At 36.7% G+C, this 19,470-nt stretch overlaps 1 protein-coding gene across 12 annotated transcripts in view; it reads right to left on the bottom strand.

Moving 5' to 3' along the window:
- Positions 1-19,470, bottom strand: part of PTPN13 (protein tyrosine phosphatase non-receptor type 13) — a 228,129-nt gene that overhangs the window by 96,832 nt on the left and 111,827 nt on the right. For 10 of the 12 annotated variants that reach the window (XM_068542695.1, XM_068542692.1, XM_068542691.1 and 7 more), the window contains 3 exons: positions 10,652-10,747; positions 10,168-10,261; positions 3,744-3,966 (listed from right to left, as the gene is read on the bottom strand). In XM_068542695.1, coding sequence (XP_068398796.1) covers positions 3,744-3,966; positions 10,168-10,261; positions 10,652-10,747 — 413 coding nt within the window. The remainder of the gene's footprint in view (positions 1-3,743; positions 3,967-10,167; positions 10,262-10,651; positions 10,748-19,470) is intronic. The other 2 variants (XM_068542688.1, XM_068542686.1) reach the window with 1 other exon arrangement.

The raw sequence follows: 19,470 nt of genomic DNA on the forward strand, positions 1-19,470 counted from the left end.
TTTGTTGGTTTCTTCTTTGCATTTCACTGTACAGTTCATTTGGTTGCTTGATGTGGGAATTCTATCCAACAGCCAGGTGTGGAACATGTGACAGGTACCATTTAAGTAAAAGTTTAACAGTAAGCATTTGTTAATACTCAACGAACCAGTAGGACACATTTTAAATGAGAATAGAAACAGAGTAGAAGAAATGACAATAGTCTGCCATGGGAAACACAGAATTTGATACAGATCAAATAAGGCAATAGAGTATGAACATTAAAAATTTGTTTGCATCAAAAATAATACAGAAAAAAAAAAAGAACTAAAAACTTATGTTTGGGGAAATAACATTAGTTCAATTGTGAAATTGTTCCTCCTAATACTAGTACTATTTTCAGCCTCAAAAATATAGCCTTCCTACTCTTTTTATTTTATTTACTTATTTATTTGGCTGCACTGCACGGCTTTCAGGATCTTAGTTCCCCCACTAGGGATCGAACCTGGGCCCCCTGCAGTAGAAGCGCAGAGTCCCAGCCACTGGACCTCTAGGGAATTCCCCCTTCCTGCTGTTTTTTTTTTTTTTTTTTAAAGAAACAACACTATGTGGTCCTTCAATGACCAATAGTTCAAATTCTCTTGTCATTGATATAGCATGTCTCTGACGAAGAAAGCAGACACCGACTGACTGAAAGGAAACACGGGTTTTTAGTAAGATGACACATAACAGTGGCATACTATAAAGGTACAGACTCTCTAATGAGCCAAAGTTCTGCATTAGCTCTCTGAAACTATGATTTTAGAAAAAGATGTGTATATATAGTGCCTTTTATGCTTTGTGTGGGCCTTTAATTATTGGAAGCCCATGCTATCCTGCCTATTGCTTAATTTTGACAAATGTATTGGTTATAATGATAAATTGATGAAGCCTTATTGAATTTCTTCCCTTTGGCTTGAAATAAATTCAGTTGTATTTTATTGGAATCTAATAACTTTAAAATTAGACATTGTCTTATAAATTACAACCCAATTCCACATTTTAAAAATTAGCATAATGCGACACAAAGTGGTTTAAAAATGTACATAAAGACATATTATTAGAAATTGAATTATTAGCAACTGAATCCAAGTCTTCTAATTTGTAGTTCAGTGTAATTTTCACCATGCAATACTGTTTCTTCTCCTTAGAAAACTCTGAGGAAAATTTGAATTCTATCAATTTCAGGGTCTACAAATATGCTTTTAAGAAGATTCTTTGAAATAAGCAAGAAAACCCGAAACAGAATAAGATAATATACTTTCTTAGTGTAGGACTAAAAAGAAAAAAATCATTCTAGATTTTATCACTTTCCTAACATTTATTTTGCTTTTGAAGAATTATTTGTAAAGGAACAATACAAATGAGATACTGCCTCATCTATCAAATTGGTGATAATAATAAAAAAAAAAAGAATGATAATATCAGAGTTGGTAGGAATATGGTGAAAACAGGCATCATCAGAGGAAACATAAATTGGAAGAAACTTTTAAAGGGCAATTTGACAATATGTATAAAATGTCTTAAAAGGTATTTGCCTTTGACTTGGCTATTCTACTTGGAGGAAGTTATCTGCAAAGATTTAGCTATAAGGATGTTTATAGCAATTACAAATTAGAAACATTTTAAACGTCCAATAGCTGGAAACTGATTAAATAAATTATGGTACACAGTACGTTCACATAATGGGAGTACTTTACAGCCCTTAACAATAGTATTATAAAAGTTGTAAAATGTTCATGATATTTTATATGAGAAAAGACTACGTTCATTTTGAGCTTATGCTTATAAAAATATAGAGGATATATGTTGAAAGAAAAATAAACCAACTAAACACATAAAAGAAAAATCCCCCACAGATATAAGATTTGTTCTTTCTTATCTTTGGATATTGTAATATGAGGATATGATGCTTGGAGATAATGCAGTCATCCTTTATAAAGAGAATTACTGTCAAAATTCTGAGAATGGCAGAGCAGAAAGATGGAATGCGCTTGATAGCATTCTTGAGCTTCTGAACCATCTCTGAACTCTCTATCTCTGATCTTGGTTTGTGGGATAAAAAATTTCTTAATATTAAAAAACAATCTCCCACAATACTGGATAAAGCCAGTTGACTTTAGGTTCATGAATATACTTTTAAAATATACAGTTAAGATACTCTAACTCCATCTAATGTTTTTTTAAAAAGGAAATCATGAGAACAGTGTGGAGGTTCCTTAAAAACTAAAAATAGATTTACCATATGATCCAGCAATCCCACTACTGGGCGTATACCCAGAGAAAACCATAACTCAAAAAGACACATGCACCCCAATGTTCACTGCAGCACTATTTACAATAGCCAGGTCATGGAAGCAACCTAAATGCCCATTGACAGACAAATGGATAAGGAAGATGTGGTACATATATACAATGGAATATTACTCAGCCATAAAAAGGAACGAAATTGAGTCATTTGTTGAGACGTGGTTGGATCTAGAGACTGTCATACAGAGTGAAGTAAGCCAGAAAGAGAAAAACAAATATCGTATATTAACGCATGTATGTGGAACCTAGAAAAATGGTACAGATGAGCCGCTTTGCAGGGCAGAAGTTGAGACACAGATGTAGAGAACAGACATATGGACACCAAGGGGGGAAAACTGCGGTGGGGTGGGGATGGTGGTGTGCTGAATTGGGCGATTGGGATTGACATGTATACACTGATGTATAAAAGTGATGACTAATAAGAACCTGCAGTATAAAAAAACAAACAAAACAACTAATATTAAAGTTTCATTGGGTTATTTGTATGGAAATATGTTAATATAAATGTTTCAGACATTACATGAAGTTTCTAAAAATCTTATATGTTCTGGTATAATGTTATAAGTCGTAATTCTAGTTATTACTTTAAAATGTATATCTCAGAAATAACTAAATTTCCTTGTCAATTGCATTATTATGAACTTTCATCAAATCTTTAACCGTGGTCATTTTTAAGTCTTTTGTCATTTACAGACAGTTCTGGGTGTACTCTGATGCTTTTGCAAATATGTTCCTATAAAAGGGTTTCATCTTCAAGGAATTCATGGAAAAGACTCTGACAAGTACAGGTTTCTGGTAACTGATTGTACTGCTGAACTGAATGAATAAGCATTTTCAGAACTCTAATGGAAAACTGATGAATTCATAAAAGTGCTAACAAAAGATCAAGATGAAAAAAAAATTAATTACATGGGACTGAGTGAACTGATGAGGATGATTATAATTTTTGTGACTTTCTGTTTGAATTTAAAAAAAAAAAAATCCCACAAGGACTCAGAGGCAAAGAATATACAAATCAATTTTCACTGCAAAGTAAAGGAGCTGTTACAGTGGAGGATTACTGGACTGAATGTCAATATTATGACATAGTATGAGTGTGTTTCGTGTTTGGTAATTGCAATCATTGTTGCTTTTGTTGTGGTCATCCATTTACAATGCTTGGTGTCAGTCTATTTATCTCTTGTAAAAATAAAATACAGTGTGTGTGTGTGTGGAAAAAAAAATGAAATCATGAAAACAGCTAAATATTTATTTTAGTATCAACCAACAAGATATTTAACACCAATGGAAACTAATATGAGATTTCAATTTTAACTACAGGCAACCTATAGGATACCTATAGAATTTTTTAAAGTACTTTGTATAACATTTCCCTGTGAGGCCAAGTTTAGGTGCAGTAACCTGAGAATCAACTTACTCTTAGTTTTCTTTGGGTCATGGCTGTTTCTAGGGCCATTTCTCTTAAGGGATCCCTGGTGATGTCAAGCATGGAAGCTTTGAGTGTGTCTCCTGGATACAGGTTCAGTCGAGACTGTCTAAGGGCCATTCTGGCTTGCAGCTGCATCATTTCTTCTTCTTGCCGTTTTAGCATAATCTCTTGATTAATTAAGTTGCCTTCAAGGTGTGTTTCATATTGTCTGCTATATAGAAGAGAAAAGTAAGGGTTGGGAAGAAAACAATTATTTTAAGTCTAATCAAGAAAAAGTCATGTTAAGTAAGGTATCAAGAATGTAAACAAATTTTATTTTTTCATTTCAGAAGAACCCTTGCAGTAACATTTCAGTCCTATTTTTAATATATTAATATAGTATGGTGCCCCACTTTCAGTGGGTAGATCTACATCCTTCACCTCTTCTCTTAACATCCCAGCATCTTCTGAAAACTGCTTCCCCTGCAGTTCTCTCAGATCAGGGCTGTTTTATTCTCATAATCCTGCACCAGTGGGCCGGGACATGCGATAGAGAGGCCCCGTGATTTTTATTTCAGCTTCCAGATCATTACTGACCCCTCCTCCAAGAGCCCCCAGCTTTCCTGAAGTACATGCTATGAACTCACACCATCCACTGCTCTGCTTTGCTCTAGACATTGTCCTGTGGTCAACTCCCCCTTATTCATGAAAGATTTAAGTGGCTGACTCAGTGGTCTTCACCACTACTGCTGTCATCATTCGTGGTGGTGTGACAGAGATTGAAGAGTGCTCCAACACCCTGGCCTCCTCCACCTCAGCCAGCAATCTACACCCATGGTTATGCTGACTATTAACAATAACTGCACCACCTCTACAATTTCCTATTTCTATCTTTCAATTCCCTCTCTATCTAATCTCCTTATTTTTTCTAGCTTACTTCCTCTTACACTCCCCTTCAAATAATTCACCGACTCTATCAGGAATTTTAGTCCATTGACTCTACCACTTTCTCTCTATTAACCCTCTCTTGCACTTACACTACTTGAATTCTAAGGCCATCATTAAAATCATTCCTTTGCATACGACCTCAACTCTCATGAAACTGCAGAACCATGCTGACTGATCTCAGTGGGTTCTTAGTACTGCCTGGTGATTAGTTTTCTTCGAGAACTATTTCATATTTTCTTCCTTGTCTTTTCTTTTCAAAGCTCCAATACTTTCTCCCTCGTCTCCTCTCAACTGATGAATTTTCCTCAGTTTTCTTGGTGAAATAAGGAGCAATCAGGAAATAATTTCCTTATCCTTCTACCACTGGACTTTCCAAATCTACATCCGTATGTTCTGCTGTCTTTTTCTGTTACAACGGATGGATCTCCTGAACACTTATACAGGCGTCAAACCTCTACTGTGCATGGGATTCTAGCCCTCTCCCCCACCCAAAGACTTTGCTCCTGCAATTACCCTCTCACATGCATCACTAGTCTCATGCACTAGGTTATTCTCATTAGCATACAAACATGCTGTACTATTTTCTACTTAGAACAAAAAAATCCTCCTTTGGTTCCACATCTCCTTTCAGATTCTGTCTCATTTTTCTGCTGTCTTTTAGAGTAAATTTCTTCAAAACTGTCCTTTAAATTTTATCTCCACTTCATCTCCCACTCTCTCTTGGACTCAGACCAATAGTTTGAGTCCTTACCATTTCACCAAAACTAGTGACAAAAATGACTACCTTCTGTGTTATCAAAGCCAAAGGATAATTCTTAGTTTGCATCTTACTTGACCTCTAAGCAATTCTTAGTTTGCATCTTACTTGACCTCTAAGCATCATATAACATAGCTGCTTAATCATTCCTCTTCTTAAACATCTGACTTCTGGAAAACCATGCTCTTTTTATTTTCCTTCTACTTCACTGGCTCCTCCTTCTTAGTGTCTTTTACTGGATCCTCCTTCATTTCTAATCTCTTAATGTTAGACTACAACAGTGCTCAGACTTTTCTAGTCTCCACAGTCTTCATATCTACCTGATCTCATGTAGTCACCTAGTCTTAATTATCTTATATTCCCATAACTCCAGGCTCTCCCCTGAATTCTAATTCTACTCACCTGCCTAGGTGAGTGTTCTACTTGGATGTTAACATGTATCTTTAACCTAACATGTCTAAAACCAAATTCTTGATACTTTTTCCTTACATGCAACCTTCTCTCAATCACTCACTGGTTGCTTAGGACACAACTTGGAGTCATTCTTGATTCCTCTTACAAATCCCACATCTGAATGACCAGCAAATCCTGCAGGGCACAACCTTGAAGAAATCTATATTTGAATCTTCTCTACCACTAGCAACCTAGTCTGTGTGGTATGCAGCTCAGATGGAGTACTGTAATTGCCTCCTAACTGGTCTTTTACTCCTGCAATCTGTTCTTCACAGAACAGATCAATCCCATTAAAATGTAAATTAGATCATGGCTCTCTATGCTCTCAACCATCCAATGGCTTCCCATTACACTTAGAGTAACATCTGAAGTGCTCACCTTAGCTTTTGAGGTCTGATATGATTTGGGTCCTGGTTACCATCCACTCTGCCCTTCACTCATTCTGCTGCCTTCTGTGTTATGCTGCCCTTCCTGCTATTCCTCTAACATGGACACATCTCCCCTACCTCAGGGCCTCTGCTCTTGCTGTTCCTTTTGTCTGGAACCCTCTTCCCCCTGATATCTGCATGTTTTACTTCCTTGTTGCAAATAGTTTTCTTTTCAAATGTCGCCCCTTGGGAGAGGCCTCCTCTGATCACCCTACCTATGTAAACTAGAATTTGGACATCACACCTCTGTAGTTTCTATCCCTTTAGCCTGATTTATTTTTCTTCCAAGCACCATCGCACTCTGATGGTGCATTACTTACTTGTTTTTTCAGTGGTTTACTGGCTATCCCTCAGCACTAGAAAATCTCTTGAGGGACTTCTTGATCTTGTTCATGACTCCATCTCCAGTACCTATAAGTACCCAGTACATGGCAGGTACTCAATAATCATTTGTTGCGCAAATGATTGAACATGATTTCATGGCTCACTCTCACTTAATGGGGTCAAGGAAAATGGTAAGAATTTGAATCTATACATTTTAACTCACACCTGTCATTTTCATCAAATATATTAGCCTTCTTGTTCAAATTATTTTATACCAGAGCTACAAACAGGTAGCAAAAAATGACTGATCATCACTTTATCTGGCCCAACACAGTATCTGGTAGAAATTCCTATAAAGACTGAAACGTTTGAGCGGCAAACAGACAAAACAAACGAACAGGGACTTCCCTGGTGGCGCAGTGGTTAAGAATCCCCCTGCCAATGCAGGGGACACAGGTTCGAGCCCTGTTCCGGTAAGATCCCACACGCCGCGGAACTAGGCCCATGCACCACAACTACTGAGCCTGCGCTCCAGAGCCTGTGCTCCACAACAAGAGAAGCCACTGCAATGAGAAGCCCATGCACCACAAGGAAGAGTAGCCCCTGCTCACCGCAACTAGAGAAAGCCCACGCGCAGCAATGAAGACCCAATGAAGGAAGAAAGGAAGGAAGGAAGGGAGGGAAGGAGGGAGGAAGGAAGGAAGGAAGAAGGAAGGAAAGAAAGAAAAAGAAAAACAAACAAAAAACTCAGAAAACCTAGATGATTTAGGAATGAATAAATAGGTTCTTTTGAGACAGAAAAAATGGTTACATCATTAAGCAGATAGGGACAGAAGCAGTGGGAATTGCACTATGTAAAAACTGTACTTCAAAAGTTAACACAGAAAAAAAACTTAAGAGTTGCTCTTTGGAAAACAGCTTTGAATATCTTTTTTGGTCACTGAAAGACACTTTTGATAGCTCAAAATCCAAAAATTACTCATTCTTCTGGATCTGACTCATAACTTCCTGTTAATCTCCCCCCACCCACTATGATACAAATCAATAGCACTGTCTGGATCTGTTTTTCCATTTCATTCTAGCTAAAGAAATGGAAATTTTATAAAGAAGCAGGCAGCATGTCTAAATACAGAACTATTTATAGATGTCACAAATATGTGACCTAAAGAACAAACAGAACCTCCCGATTAAGTACCAGCATGTTAAGGATATTATCAGAAGCCTCTGTACACATACAGAAAACTCTGCACTTGAATAAGGAATCTAGACAATACCTTAGTTAATGTGTTTTTCCTTGGGCAGAAAGAAGAGATGGGGTACTCTAAAAGAAGTAGAGTTTTAGCACCTTACATTAAATGTAATAAATACACAGACCTAACAATCTACTTCTCCTTGAAATATTTTTTTTCACCTATAACTTTATCTAATGCAGATGCTATGAACACTATGTTGTGTTTTTTACCCTCTTAAAGTGTGAAATAAAAGGTAGTTTATCACTAAATTACGATTTGATGAGCTAAGGCCTCAATGTTAATGTTTCCTAAAATTAAACTGGAAACAGTCTAAACTAAGATTCTCTTATAATCATGACGCTTTTGAGATACCTTATCAAGAAAATTGAAATAAGACACACAAAATGGTTCAATTTTGTTTGCAGGAATATGTATTTTAAATAACTAGAAAATTGACTATAAAATCAATCAATCAGACTGGGAGTTTGGGATTGACATGTACACACTGCTATATTTAAAATAGATAACCAACAAGGACCTACTGTAAAGAAAAAAACAGAAAAACAATCAATCAATCAACACATAATCCCAACAATTCTTCCAGTTGTTATCTTTACTCCTACTTCTGATTAAAAGGGCATCATATTAACGATTTATAAGTTTTCTCCAAATTACATATATAGAGAAGAGTGACTTCCTCGATTCAACACAGAGCTTAGTGCAATTCAACGTTTGCTTCGTATTGCTGGTCATCCCAAAACAGTTTTGCTTCTTTAACAAAATTATGTAATATCAAGCACAGATCTGTCTTTGTCTCTTACCTCCTTGGTCAAAATTACCAAAATAGTAATCACAAATACTATTACCACAATGGGGTCATAAAAATAGAAAATGCTATTATGCAAAGATCATACATACCACTTTAGGTAAATGAATACTTATTTGAGCTTTCCTCAAAGAAAGTATCATAGACTACTTTTTTTTTTTTTAAGACTTTTTTTGGATGTGGACCATTTTTAAAGCCTTTATTGAATTTGTTACAATGTTGCTTCTATTTTATGTTTTCATTTTCTGGCCTCCAGGCATGTGGGATCTTAGCTCCCCAACCAGGGATTGAACCTGTACCCCCTGTGTTGGAAGGCGAAGTCTTAACCATTGGACTGCCAGGGAAGTCCCTCATAGACTATTTTAAAAGGAACAAGAGGGAAGAGAAAAACACACAAATTTCATAAAAACTGGAATACTAAGGAATAATTTTAGTGCAATGTAATTACTTGGAGTCTAAAGCCTGGATAAATTGTCTGCTTTAATCACATGGCTAGGGTTACCTGGTCTATTAATAGTTTACAGGTATGAAACAGTGTCTGCCAGAATTAATCAACTCAGGGGCAAGTTTTTGTTAATTTTCAAATGATTCTTTTGTGTATAATGGCACTTGAACTAAATGAACTGATATCAAATTTAAGAGGATTCCTGTCGTTTGGGAGTAAATTTGGAAGCAACCTCTGGTTCTCTAATATTACATTATGAATTTCAAATTAATGCTTAACATTAATAACATGCTTCTGTTCATGTAAGGAACCTGTACACACCTGCAAAAGATACACATTAATATATTCACTACTGATTTGACACTCTTCAGTTCAAACAAAGTAAATCAATCCATGCCTATAATACCACCATTCTAACCCTAGCACAAGAATAATACACGACACCTTATAAGAAACCTGAGTATTTCAGTATGAAAGTGAACTCTAAACAGCCCGAAGTGGGCTTTAAAAAATACAAGATGACCTCTTGTAAGCCAGGAAAGATGTAGTGAAAAATTAACTTTTTACATAATAGGTTATTCAGTAGTAACCTATTAATTATTCATTCAACAAATAATACTCACTGAAAGCCTGCTTGTTGAGCCCATTCAACCTCGAAAGAAGTATTATTCTCTTAGAAATCAAAGTTTACTATCTTCTCACAGATGTTTAATGCCGTGCCTTCAGAACTTCCTTACTGTTAATAAGTTATTTTATATTCATGTTAATTTAAAAAATCAAGCACACACTATAAATAATCAGGGCCAATTCTAATTTTAAAAGATTCCAATAACTCAAACTACTATAACATCTTTTACATAATTGAATGAATTTGTAAGAACTTAAAGAGGAGGAAAAGGAAAAGGAAAATGGAGAAAATAGAGGAAAAAGAATAATTTTTAAAAGTTCTCCTTGATTCTAACAAAGAAAGAAAAAACACCAGCAACAGGAAATATATTATCATTTTTTCATATTACATACCTTGGTCTCTGTGACTGGCCTTGACCTGGGGTTTCATCTACCCCTGGGAGACCACTGTTGGACTCAAATCTCTTTGACACTTCACTTTTTCTCACTAATTGTGAATGAAACAAAAATAGTACAAGTGATAAAAATATCAAGTAATCTTATTTAAAACTCAAGAATTCAGCAGACACATAAGATAATTTTTACAAATCATATTCATGTAATCAAATTAGTGATATAATGTCAATAAACTCTTTAGAGGTAAGTCATGTTATTTTGAAAACAATTATTTTCTCTACTACGAAAATGACTACACTGCTATTTGATGAAACTGCTATCAAGTTCCTATAATACTGTTAAAATGAGTAACTGGAAGTTTTTTACAATTAAAAAATTTTATATAGAATTATTCTTTTGACACCTTATATCTCAACACTACTGAAAGAGAAGAACAATCATGGTTTCTTAAGAACATTTTGCTTGTTCAGATCCCTCTCACCTTGTCTGAAATCTGATTCAGAGGAAATAATAGATGGACTTTCACTGGAGGTACTAAAGACATCACTGTGGTAAGTTTTGTATCTTCGGGTTGGTTCTGAAAGGATTAAAACATAAACATTAGAAAGCAAAATCATTAGCTGTTCCACACAAACCAAATAAGGCACTAAATTTATTCTTGTGAGACTAGAACATTTTTATACATTGCTTTAAATTTAAGAATGGATAGGTGGTATTCAAAAATGTGACTACAGTTTTGAGGCAGTTTGGCATACTGGTTAACAGCCTGGACTCCGAAGCTAGATTTGCCAGGGTTTGAATCTCAGCTCCAGTACTTACCAGGTGCATGACTTTAGGAAGGTATTTAACCTTCCTGCGACTCTTCTTCAACTGAAAAGAGGGTATAATAGTAGTGTGCATCTCATAGGGTTGTTGTGAGCATTAAATGAATTAATATATGCAGAGCTTTTAGAACACAGTGTATGCTATAGAAACATCATTCTTTGCACTAGGTGCTATGAGGGACGGAAAATCCAAAGACACAGTCCCAAGCTCAAATAATTTAAAATGTAGAAGTACAAAATACTTAAGATGGGACATGTGGGGACGGGGGGTGGGGGTGGGGAGCTGTGTAGGCATGTATGGTGTGTGCTCTGTATGAGGGGGGCAGAACCTCACTAAAATCTAAATTCTACCTTCTAAATGTTTCTGACTCACCCCTCTTCTTTGTACTCATGATCACTATCATAGATGACTATTCAGCTCAAGCCTGGACTACTTCATGTGTCCTAGATTCCCCTCTCTGCAGTCTTGCTTTCTTGCTTGTCTCATATTATAATGCACATTACAAAGAGTGAACTTTCCAGAAATGAAAATTTGAGCATAATACTGTATTTCTTACAGTTCTTCAAACTAGAGTCTTCAAGATACAGTTTAGTATCTCCTTAGCTTAGTTCAAAGCCTTTCCATAAGCTGGTCCCTGACTACATTTATAGCAGTGGCTCTTCATATTCTGAAGTCATAGGTTCTTACTTGCTAGAATCAGATGAAAGGCATAGACCTCTCTTCTCTGCCTGCCCGCCCAAAGCACACTGAAATACACAAACATTGAAACAGAACTTTAAAAACTCAATCCAGGTAGAACCCTTGTTCCAGGGCATCTTCACCATCCACTTCTCCAAATTTTGCACTTGTGTTACTGAATTTACAGATAACCAAAAGCATATAAACTTTTAGATTCTTTCCTGAAAGATACTTTCCCTGCTAGAAATACCTTTCCTCCCCTTTTCTTTTGAATACTTTTTCTTTTTTCTTTAAGAGAAGCCTTAAAGGAAAAAAATCTTTCATGTCCACAAAAGCTTTCATGACCACCTAAAGGCTGAGTTAGATATTGCTTCTTGTACTTTCATATTGCCTTATGCTTAAAGAATTGTGACTCTTCCACTGCCTAATATTGATAGTTCTCTCTCTACTTGTTTGTTTCCTCTACCAAAATTATAAACTCTGACAAAAAGGATTGTGTCTTTTTCAGATATACCTCTAGTATCTAGCAAGTGTCTGATGCATAGCAAGCACAAAATAAATATTTTCTGAGTAAATATGAATGAATGAATGAAAAGATGAATATATGTGATACACAAAGGTCACTGATGACCTTTAAGAGGACTATTTCCATTGCACAGACAGGTGAGAGACCAAATCAGACTAAATGATAGTAAATTGAGAAAATGAGTAACACTATTCTTTCAAGAAGTTTGAGGGTTTGAGAAAGAAAAAAGATTTTAAAAAATAAACTAAATGAGACTAGATGAGTTATTAGGGTCTTTTTGGAAGAGTGAAATATCTGAGGATGTTTTTAGGCAGTGGATAATAAATCTGTAGATTGGAGGAGATTGCAAATGATAGTGGGAAAAACTGATGGAAAAATGTGAAGGAACCAGGAGGAGGAGATGGGAAAAAACCAACATACATGGGATGGTTAATTTAGCAGGGAGGAAGAACCTTTCCTTCTTAAGAGAAAGAAGTGATGAACAAAGGAAAGAGTGAAAATACAGAGGGAATTCCAAGATACTCATCAGAAATTTGCCATACTCCTGGTAATAAAAGTAAATCACTTCCGGAGAAGAGTAAAGAAATTCTGCTGTGAAGAAAGTGTTGAGTCAGCAAAAAAAACCATGAAAGCTTTCATGTTACAGTGAGAGTTTAGATTAGGCTGGAATGCATGAATTTTATTGGAACCAATCAGAATGGTTTTGTGGCTTTTTCTAGGCACTAGAGAAAGCAGACCATGGGAAATACCTAGAACTGAGGAGTGATATGGGATGCATGGTAGCAGATAATCAAGGTATGTGAGGGTTTCTTTTTTACTAGTTTGCAAACTTGAGGACAGGTACTTCACAAAATGAATTATTCCCTTGTGCTAGGAGGTGTTTAACAGAGATTGTTAAAAGAAAAAGAGATGAATAAATGAATGAAATAGTTAAATGGCACCACAGAAACCAGGTTGGAAACCAGGATGGAAATGATGGGCTGGAAAAATTGGGAGCTCATGCTGAGGCAAAGGATAGGAGTAATGCTGGGAAGAGTTGAAGGTTAAATGACTGGCCATGGACTTGATGGACAGGAAGTTGTGTACTGTTCTTATAACAATGTTTACCAGGAGAAGCATGCACAATATAGAAGACTCCTACTTTGTCCAGCTTTGTATACAGTGAACATAAGTATAAAATAATACTATAATTAATAAAAAGAATTTTGGAATTGAAAATCCAAGTATGTACCAGAACTTTAAAAAAAATGATTCCATTCTACCACAGGGAAGTCTCATGGTAAAATAAATGATTAAAAAAACCCTCCTCTCTGGGACTTCCCTGGTGCCGCAGCCTGCCAATGCAGGGGACTCAGGTTTGAGCCCCGGTCCGGGAAGATCCCACATGCCGCGGAGCAACTAAGCCCGTGCGCCACAACTACTGAAACCCGCACGCCACAACTACTGAGCCCATGCACCTAGAGCCCGTGCTTTGCAATAAGAGAAGCCACCACAATGAGAAGCCTGTGCACCGCAGGGAAGAGTAGCTCCTGCTCGCTGCAACTAGAGAAAAGCTCAAGCGCGGCAACAAAGACCCGACGTAGCCAAAAAAAAAAAAAAAAGTGGGCTTCCCTGGTGGCGCAGTAGTTAAGAACCCGCCTGCCAATGCAGGGGACATGGGTTCGAGCCCTGGTCCGGGAAGATCCCGCATGCCGTGGAGCAACTAAGCCCGTGCGCCACAACTACTGAGCCTGCTCTCTAGAGCCCATGAGTCACAACTACTGAGCCCACGCGCCTAGAGCCCATGCTTTGCAATAAGAGAAGCCACCGCAATGAGAAGCCTGTGCGCTGCAACGAAGAGTGGCCCCCGCTCGCCATGACTAAAGAAAAGCCCATGCACAGCAACAAAGACCCAATGCAGCAAAAAGTAAAAATTAAAAAAAAAATAAAAATGCATAAAAAAAAATTCCTCTAGTTTAAGATGAATGTGATTTGAAAGGACTGTAGAAGATGTCAAACAACAGTTTTATCTAATTTAAATGTAATGAACATAGTTAACTGCTTATGTAAGAAGAACTGCTATTTTCAAGGGGCACCAAAGAACTTTTTGTTTTATTGTACAGAACGTCCACGTTGAAGTTTTGAGGGATTTTCCCAAGGTAACTTGACCAAATTACAAACCTGGCATTGTAACCCACAGGACAGTAAAACCAACAAGGCCAAGGGAAAGACCCAAATGTATGGAGGCAATATGGTTTTACCTCACAATGAAAAGTAGAAAGTTGCAGCAAACCTATTCAGTAGACAGAGGAGAGAACTTCAGTCACTTGGATGTTACGCCTGCAATAACAATTTCACACCCCATATTAATTGAATTTACTGCTTCATAACTATTTCTGCAAAGTGGCTGTATGAGAGTAAATAAATTTTAATTTTAATTTCCATTCTCTGGTGGTGCTTTATAACTATTCTTACATTATTTCACAGCGTCCACATTCCCTGTCTTTTGCTCGCCTATGTTTTGTTTCCTTTACTCTGACAACACTAGTAAACTTTTTTCAATCCTTGCGTTCCTCTGTAAGACAAATTAATGTAACTTTGACAAACTCTTCTTAAAAATATAACACCAGGACTTCCCTGGTGGCACAGTGGTTGAGAATCCACCTGCCAATGCAGGGGACATGGGTTCAAGCCCTCGTCTGGGAAGATCCCACATGCCGTGGAGCAACTAAGCCTGTGCACCACAACTACTGAGCCTGTGCTCTAGAGCCTGCGAGCCACAACTACTGAGCCCACGTGCCACAACTACTGAAGCCTGCACGCCTAGAGCCCATGCTCCGCAAGAAGAGAAGCCACCCGCAATGAGAAGCCCGCGCACCGCAATGATGAGTAGCCCTCGCTCGCCGCAACTAGAGAAAGCCCGTGTGCAGCAATGAAAACCCAACACAGCCTAAATAAACAAACAAACAAATAAATTTACACACACAAAAATATATATAACAATAAATCATCTTCCCGTGATGAACTACTGTCTGTAAATGTTCTCAGTACCACACCCAGGGGGGAGGGAGGACATTGCCTTATGATGCTTTACCGCTTCAGAGTATTAGGGCACAAACACTCTGGAAACACAAACTGGATGACTAGCTTAGCAGGACAATTAAGGGGCAGGAAGAACTTTTCCCTTCTAAGGCTGGGGTAGGGGTGGGGTGTTTATGTTAATTAAAGTGGTAGGAATCTTTTGTGAGCTTCTTGTATTCCAGAATGCATCTTTAAAAAAAAACGTTGTTAACCATGTTCCTTTCACTTAATGGCATGGCAGATATAACCAGAGTCAAGTTCCCAGGCAATATTTACTACACAGTCATGGTTATAAAAAGGTTAGAATCAGATTAAAGTTCTCAGCCAAAATTTACTACTCAGTTGTGCTTACAAGAAAGGTTAGCCCTTATAAGCTTTCCATTTCTGAATTAAATAATAAATGTAACAGTTTCAGGAATTACTATAAAATTACATGTCTTTTACCAAGAGAATCTGCATTGGTGTATAACAGAGGCATGTTTTCCATGCTGACAGATAGAAACACTTCTTGGCTTTCTGATGACCTACACAAAAGGTACCCAGTAGACACTAACTAGATAGGTAGTAGCTTTCTTCCTCTGTCTGGTCTGCAAAAGAAGGGTAATCCCTAATTTTCCACAAGGTGTCCTACCATTATTGATGACTTTTTTTGGAGGATCCAGACAACAGATATGTTTTCTATCTATATTTAAATGTATAATATTAGCACTTTAGATTTGGTCCAGATCCCAGGAATATGGTATTAACTGAGTGATTAAAAAAACACACACAATTTTTTATTATGAAAACTTCTAAACAGACACAAAAACAGAGAGTACAAGTCCTCATATGTACCCATCTCCCCGCATCAACAAAACCTAGTGATTGTTATTTTAATTAGAAAGTGTCAGACTTTTTTTTTTAAACAAAGAGATGCTCTTAAGTATTTATAGAATATTACAAAGTTTCCTGAATGCCAAAATTTTTGAATCATGTGCAATGGACCTATTAAGAATATTCAAATACACATTTTATAAAATACACATGTGGCTACTTTCATTGCAATGTTAAAACTGCAATAGCAAAATTTTAAGCTGTCACCATTACAATTGGAGAACTGAATTTATTTGCCTTTTGTGGGATAAAATTAGACTCAGTATCTAATTTGTTGGTTTGCAAATTTCTTTTCTCAGCTAGTAAATATTTAAATGAAACCTACATTGTGTAAATCAGTGTACTAGAGTTCATTTAGGATCATGAGTATTCCTCATTTCACTAGATGATTTTCTTCTCTTGGACTTCCTATATGTATTTAGTTTTCAGACATGGAAAATAAAGTTGTAGTTAACAATCTTAGCATAGAAATAATAACGAGTGAAAAAGAAAAAATGGCAGAATAAAATTAGCCTGAATACATGTCACCAAAAAAGCAGTACATCAAATTGAGTGTGTGAATATATGTATGTGAAACACATAAAACACATAGGAATATAGTCTCTCTAAAAAACATTTTGTAGAATAGTGGTGAGAGAATGAGAAGAATAGGAACTAGAGAATAATGGCTTAAAGAATTAACATCTGGATAGAAGTCTAGTTATAGAGATTCTGTAATCATACATACTCTGACAATTAAAGATATATTTTAATTTCTAGTATTACTTTACCATAATTAAGAGTGTACTATTTTTTTGGTCAGATTACAAGGTATAAAAATCTGACAGGACTTCCCTGGTGGCGCAGTGGTTAAGAATCTGCCTGCCAATGCAGGGAACATGGGTTTGAGCTCTGGTCCGGGAAGATCCCACATGCCGCAGAGCAACTAAGCCTGTGCGCCACAACTACTGAGCCTGCGCTCTAGAGCCTGCGAGCCACAACTACTGAGCCCCCGCATCACAGCTACTGAAGCTTGTGCGCCTAGAGCCCATGCTCCACAACAAGAGAAGCCACCTCAATGAGAAGCCCGTGCACTGCAAAGAAGAGTAGCCACTGCTCGCCACAACTAGAGAAAGCCCAGGCGCAGCAATGAAGACCCAATGCAGCCAAAAAAAAAGAAAAAAAAAAATCTAACAAATATTTTATTATCCTTTAACTGTAACCTGATCCTCTAAACTGCAACTCTAACATGGTATTGACTCCACATTTATATAGCAACATTAAAAGGCAGCTTTTCAATAGGCTAGTGTTTTGTCATAAATTCTTGACGACTGAGAGTCACAATTTCCACCAACACTTACTTAACACACTTAACACTTTAAACATATGAAGTTGTGGCATGTGGTCATGAACACTATACTTTTAATGGTTAGGGAATTATGAAGACTTGCATGATATTCTGAGCTTATGTAGAGCTATTTTAGATGAAACGTTCAAATCTACAATCTTCACATTAAAATGTATCTAAGCCAGCGCAAACTGTAATCTAAAAACACGTTTTACAAGTGACACATATTCAAGCTCAGACAAGTAACATGAAGGAAATGAGACTCAGGCAATTGCAACATCAGGAATTAAATAACCACTTTTAGCTTGGCATTTCTTTACCTTTAATACATGACCCAAATTATAGATAAAAGTTTCAAAGAGAAATGCACTAAAATGACGGGTTTTGTAGTTCAGAACTATAAAAAAATATTTAAAACCCTGCATTTTTATAGTTATAGGTCCTAACAAATAAAATATTTCAACCTTCAAATAAAGCAGAGAAACAAAAGTAGCAACATTATGTATTCATGTATGAAGTGTTTTTCTCTATTCTTTCTTTTGAGGGGGTTAATTTCTGGACATTAGAGATTGTACCTTGTTTATGATCACTAGAGTCCACTGTATTCTATATTACACCATGCTGCATGATACATGAATAGAATATATTCTAAAATCCTTTGAGAGCTAGACGTGATCAATAGAATTTTTAACCAAGAGAAACAGAACACATGCAAGTATGAATATATATAAACGAGAAAAGGTATATGGAGAAATACTCTGTGAAATATAAATTACTTTATAGATGTAAAATTTGTGCAGAGTAGGAAGGCAACAAGAGTGAACAGTTCCTCTATGATGGTCTTGTGTAATGCAGTAGCCATAAATCTGGGCCAGCTGTACCACTCTTCTAGCATCCTCCAGGATCCTTTGTTGTTATGACTTCAACTGCCCCTTCTAAAGCTTTCACACGGTACAGAGTTCTAAAGGAAAGTGATTGCATTTGCTGTTGGTTGGTCAGGCTGTGACTGACAAGTATGTGATTTTGTCTTAGAGTTGGACAAAACAGAGGAGAAGGAGGTGGGATTTCTCCTCACTATATAGCATAATTCATCAGAGAATATTGTTGTATTCCATATCTGAAATAGCACCACTGAATATACTAAACATTTAATATTAATAGCCATGTTGCAATATTCAGTTTAGATTAACAAACACTTACTGACTATCTTTATATGTCAGGCACAGTCGTAGAAACTAAGGATGTAGCCATGAATTAGACCAGGGCAAATTTCTGGTGTCTATAAGAGGAGAAAAAAGCTCTTTAAAACAAATAATTTCAATGAAAAATATAGGCCAACATCTGGAAGTGGGAAGATGAGAGAAAGCTTCCTGAGCTATGCAATACCTGAAAGCTTAGACAGTCTTTTAAGGCAGAAAGCTGTATGAATAAAAGCATGAAAATATAAAATAGCCTGTATGGAGGGAAGTTGGTGAGGGAGGGCAAGAGGAGTGGGAGAGGAGGAGAGAGAGAGAGCGTGCGAATACACGTGGTGTTGGAATGACTTGTGAGATGGGAAATGCTAAAGGGTGAGACTGGAGAGACACAATAATGGAAAGCCTTAACTACCATAATCTAAGAAGCCTGAATTTTATCCTGCTCAGCTGATAAAAAGTTATTAAATGGCTGGAGGCAGAGAAGAAATGTATTCAAATTTGCATGGCAGGTAAACAGAGGACAAATTATAGCTGAGAGATCAATTTAGAAAGCTAGTTCTATAGTCCATGGACAACAGAAGGAACTGAGAGACTGGAATGAAATGAAGAAATATTTTGGAGGTTAAAACTGTTGGGTCTTAAACCTTGTGATGATACTCATTACTAGTAAGATCCATTTTAAATCATAAACATATCGATCCATGCTTTTCAGAAGGTTTCTATATCAAAGCCAAACTGGGTCTATGTTAACTATGTATGAGTTAGATTTAAATTAGGTCCCTAATTTCTGATAAAGTACCCTCTGATTTCTGTGG

This window comes from Eschrichtius robustus, chromosome 4, assembly GCF_028021215.1.
Source record: "Eschrichtius robustus isolate mEscRob2 chromosome 4, mEscRob2.pri, whole genome shotgun sequence".
Taxonomy (NCBI): domain Eukaryota; kingdom Metazoa; phylum Chordata; class Mammalia; order Artiodactyla; family Eschrichtiidae; genus Eschrichtius; species Eschrichtius robustus.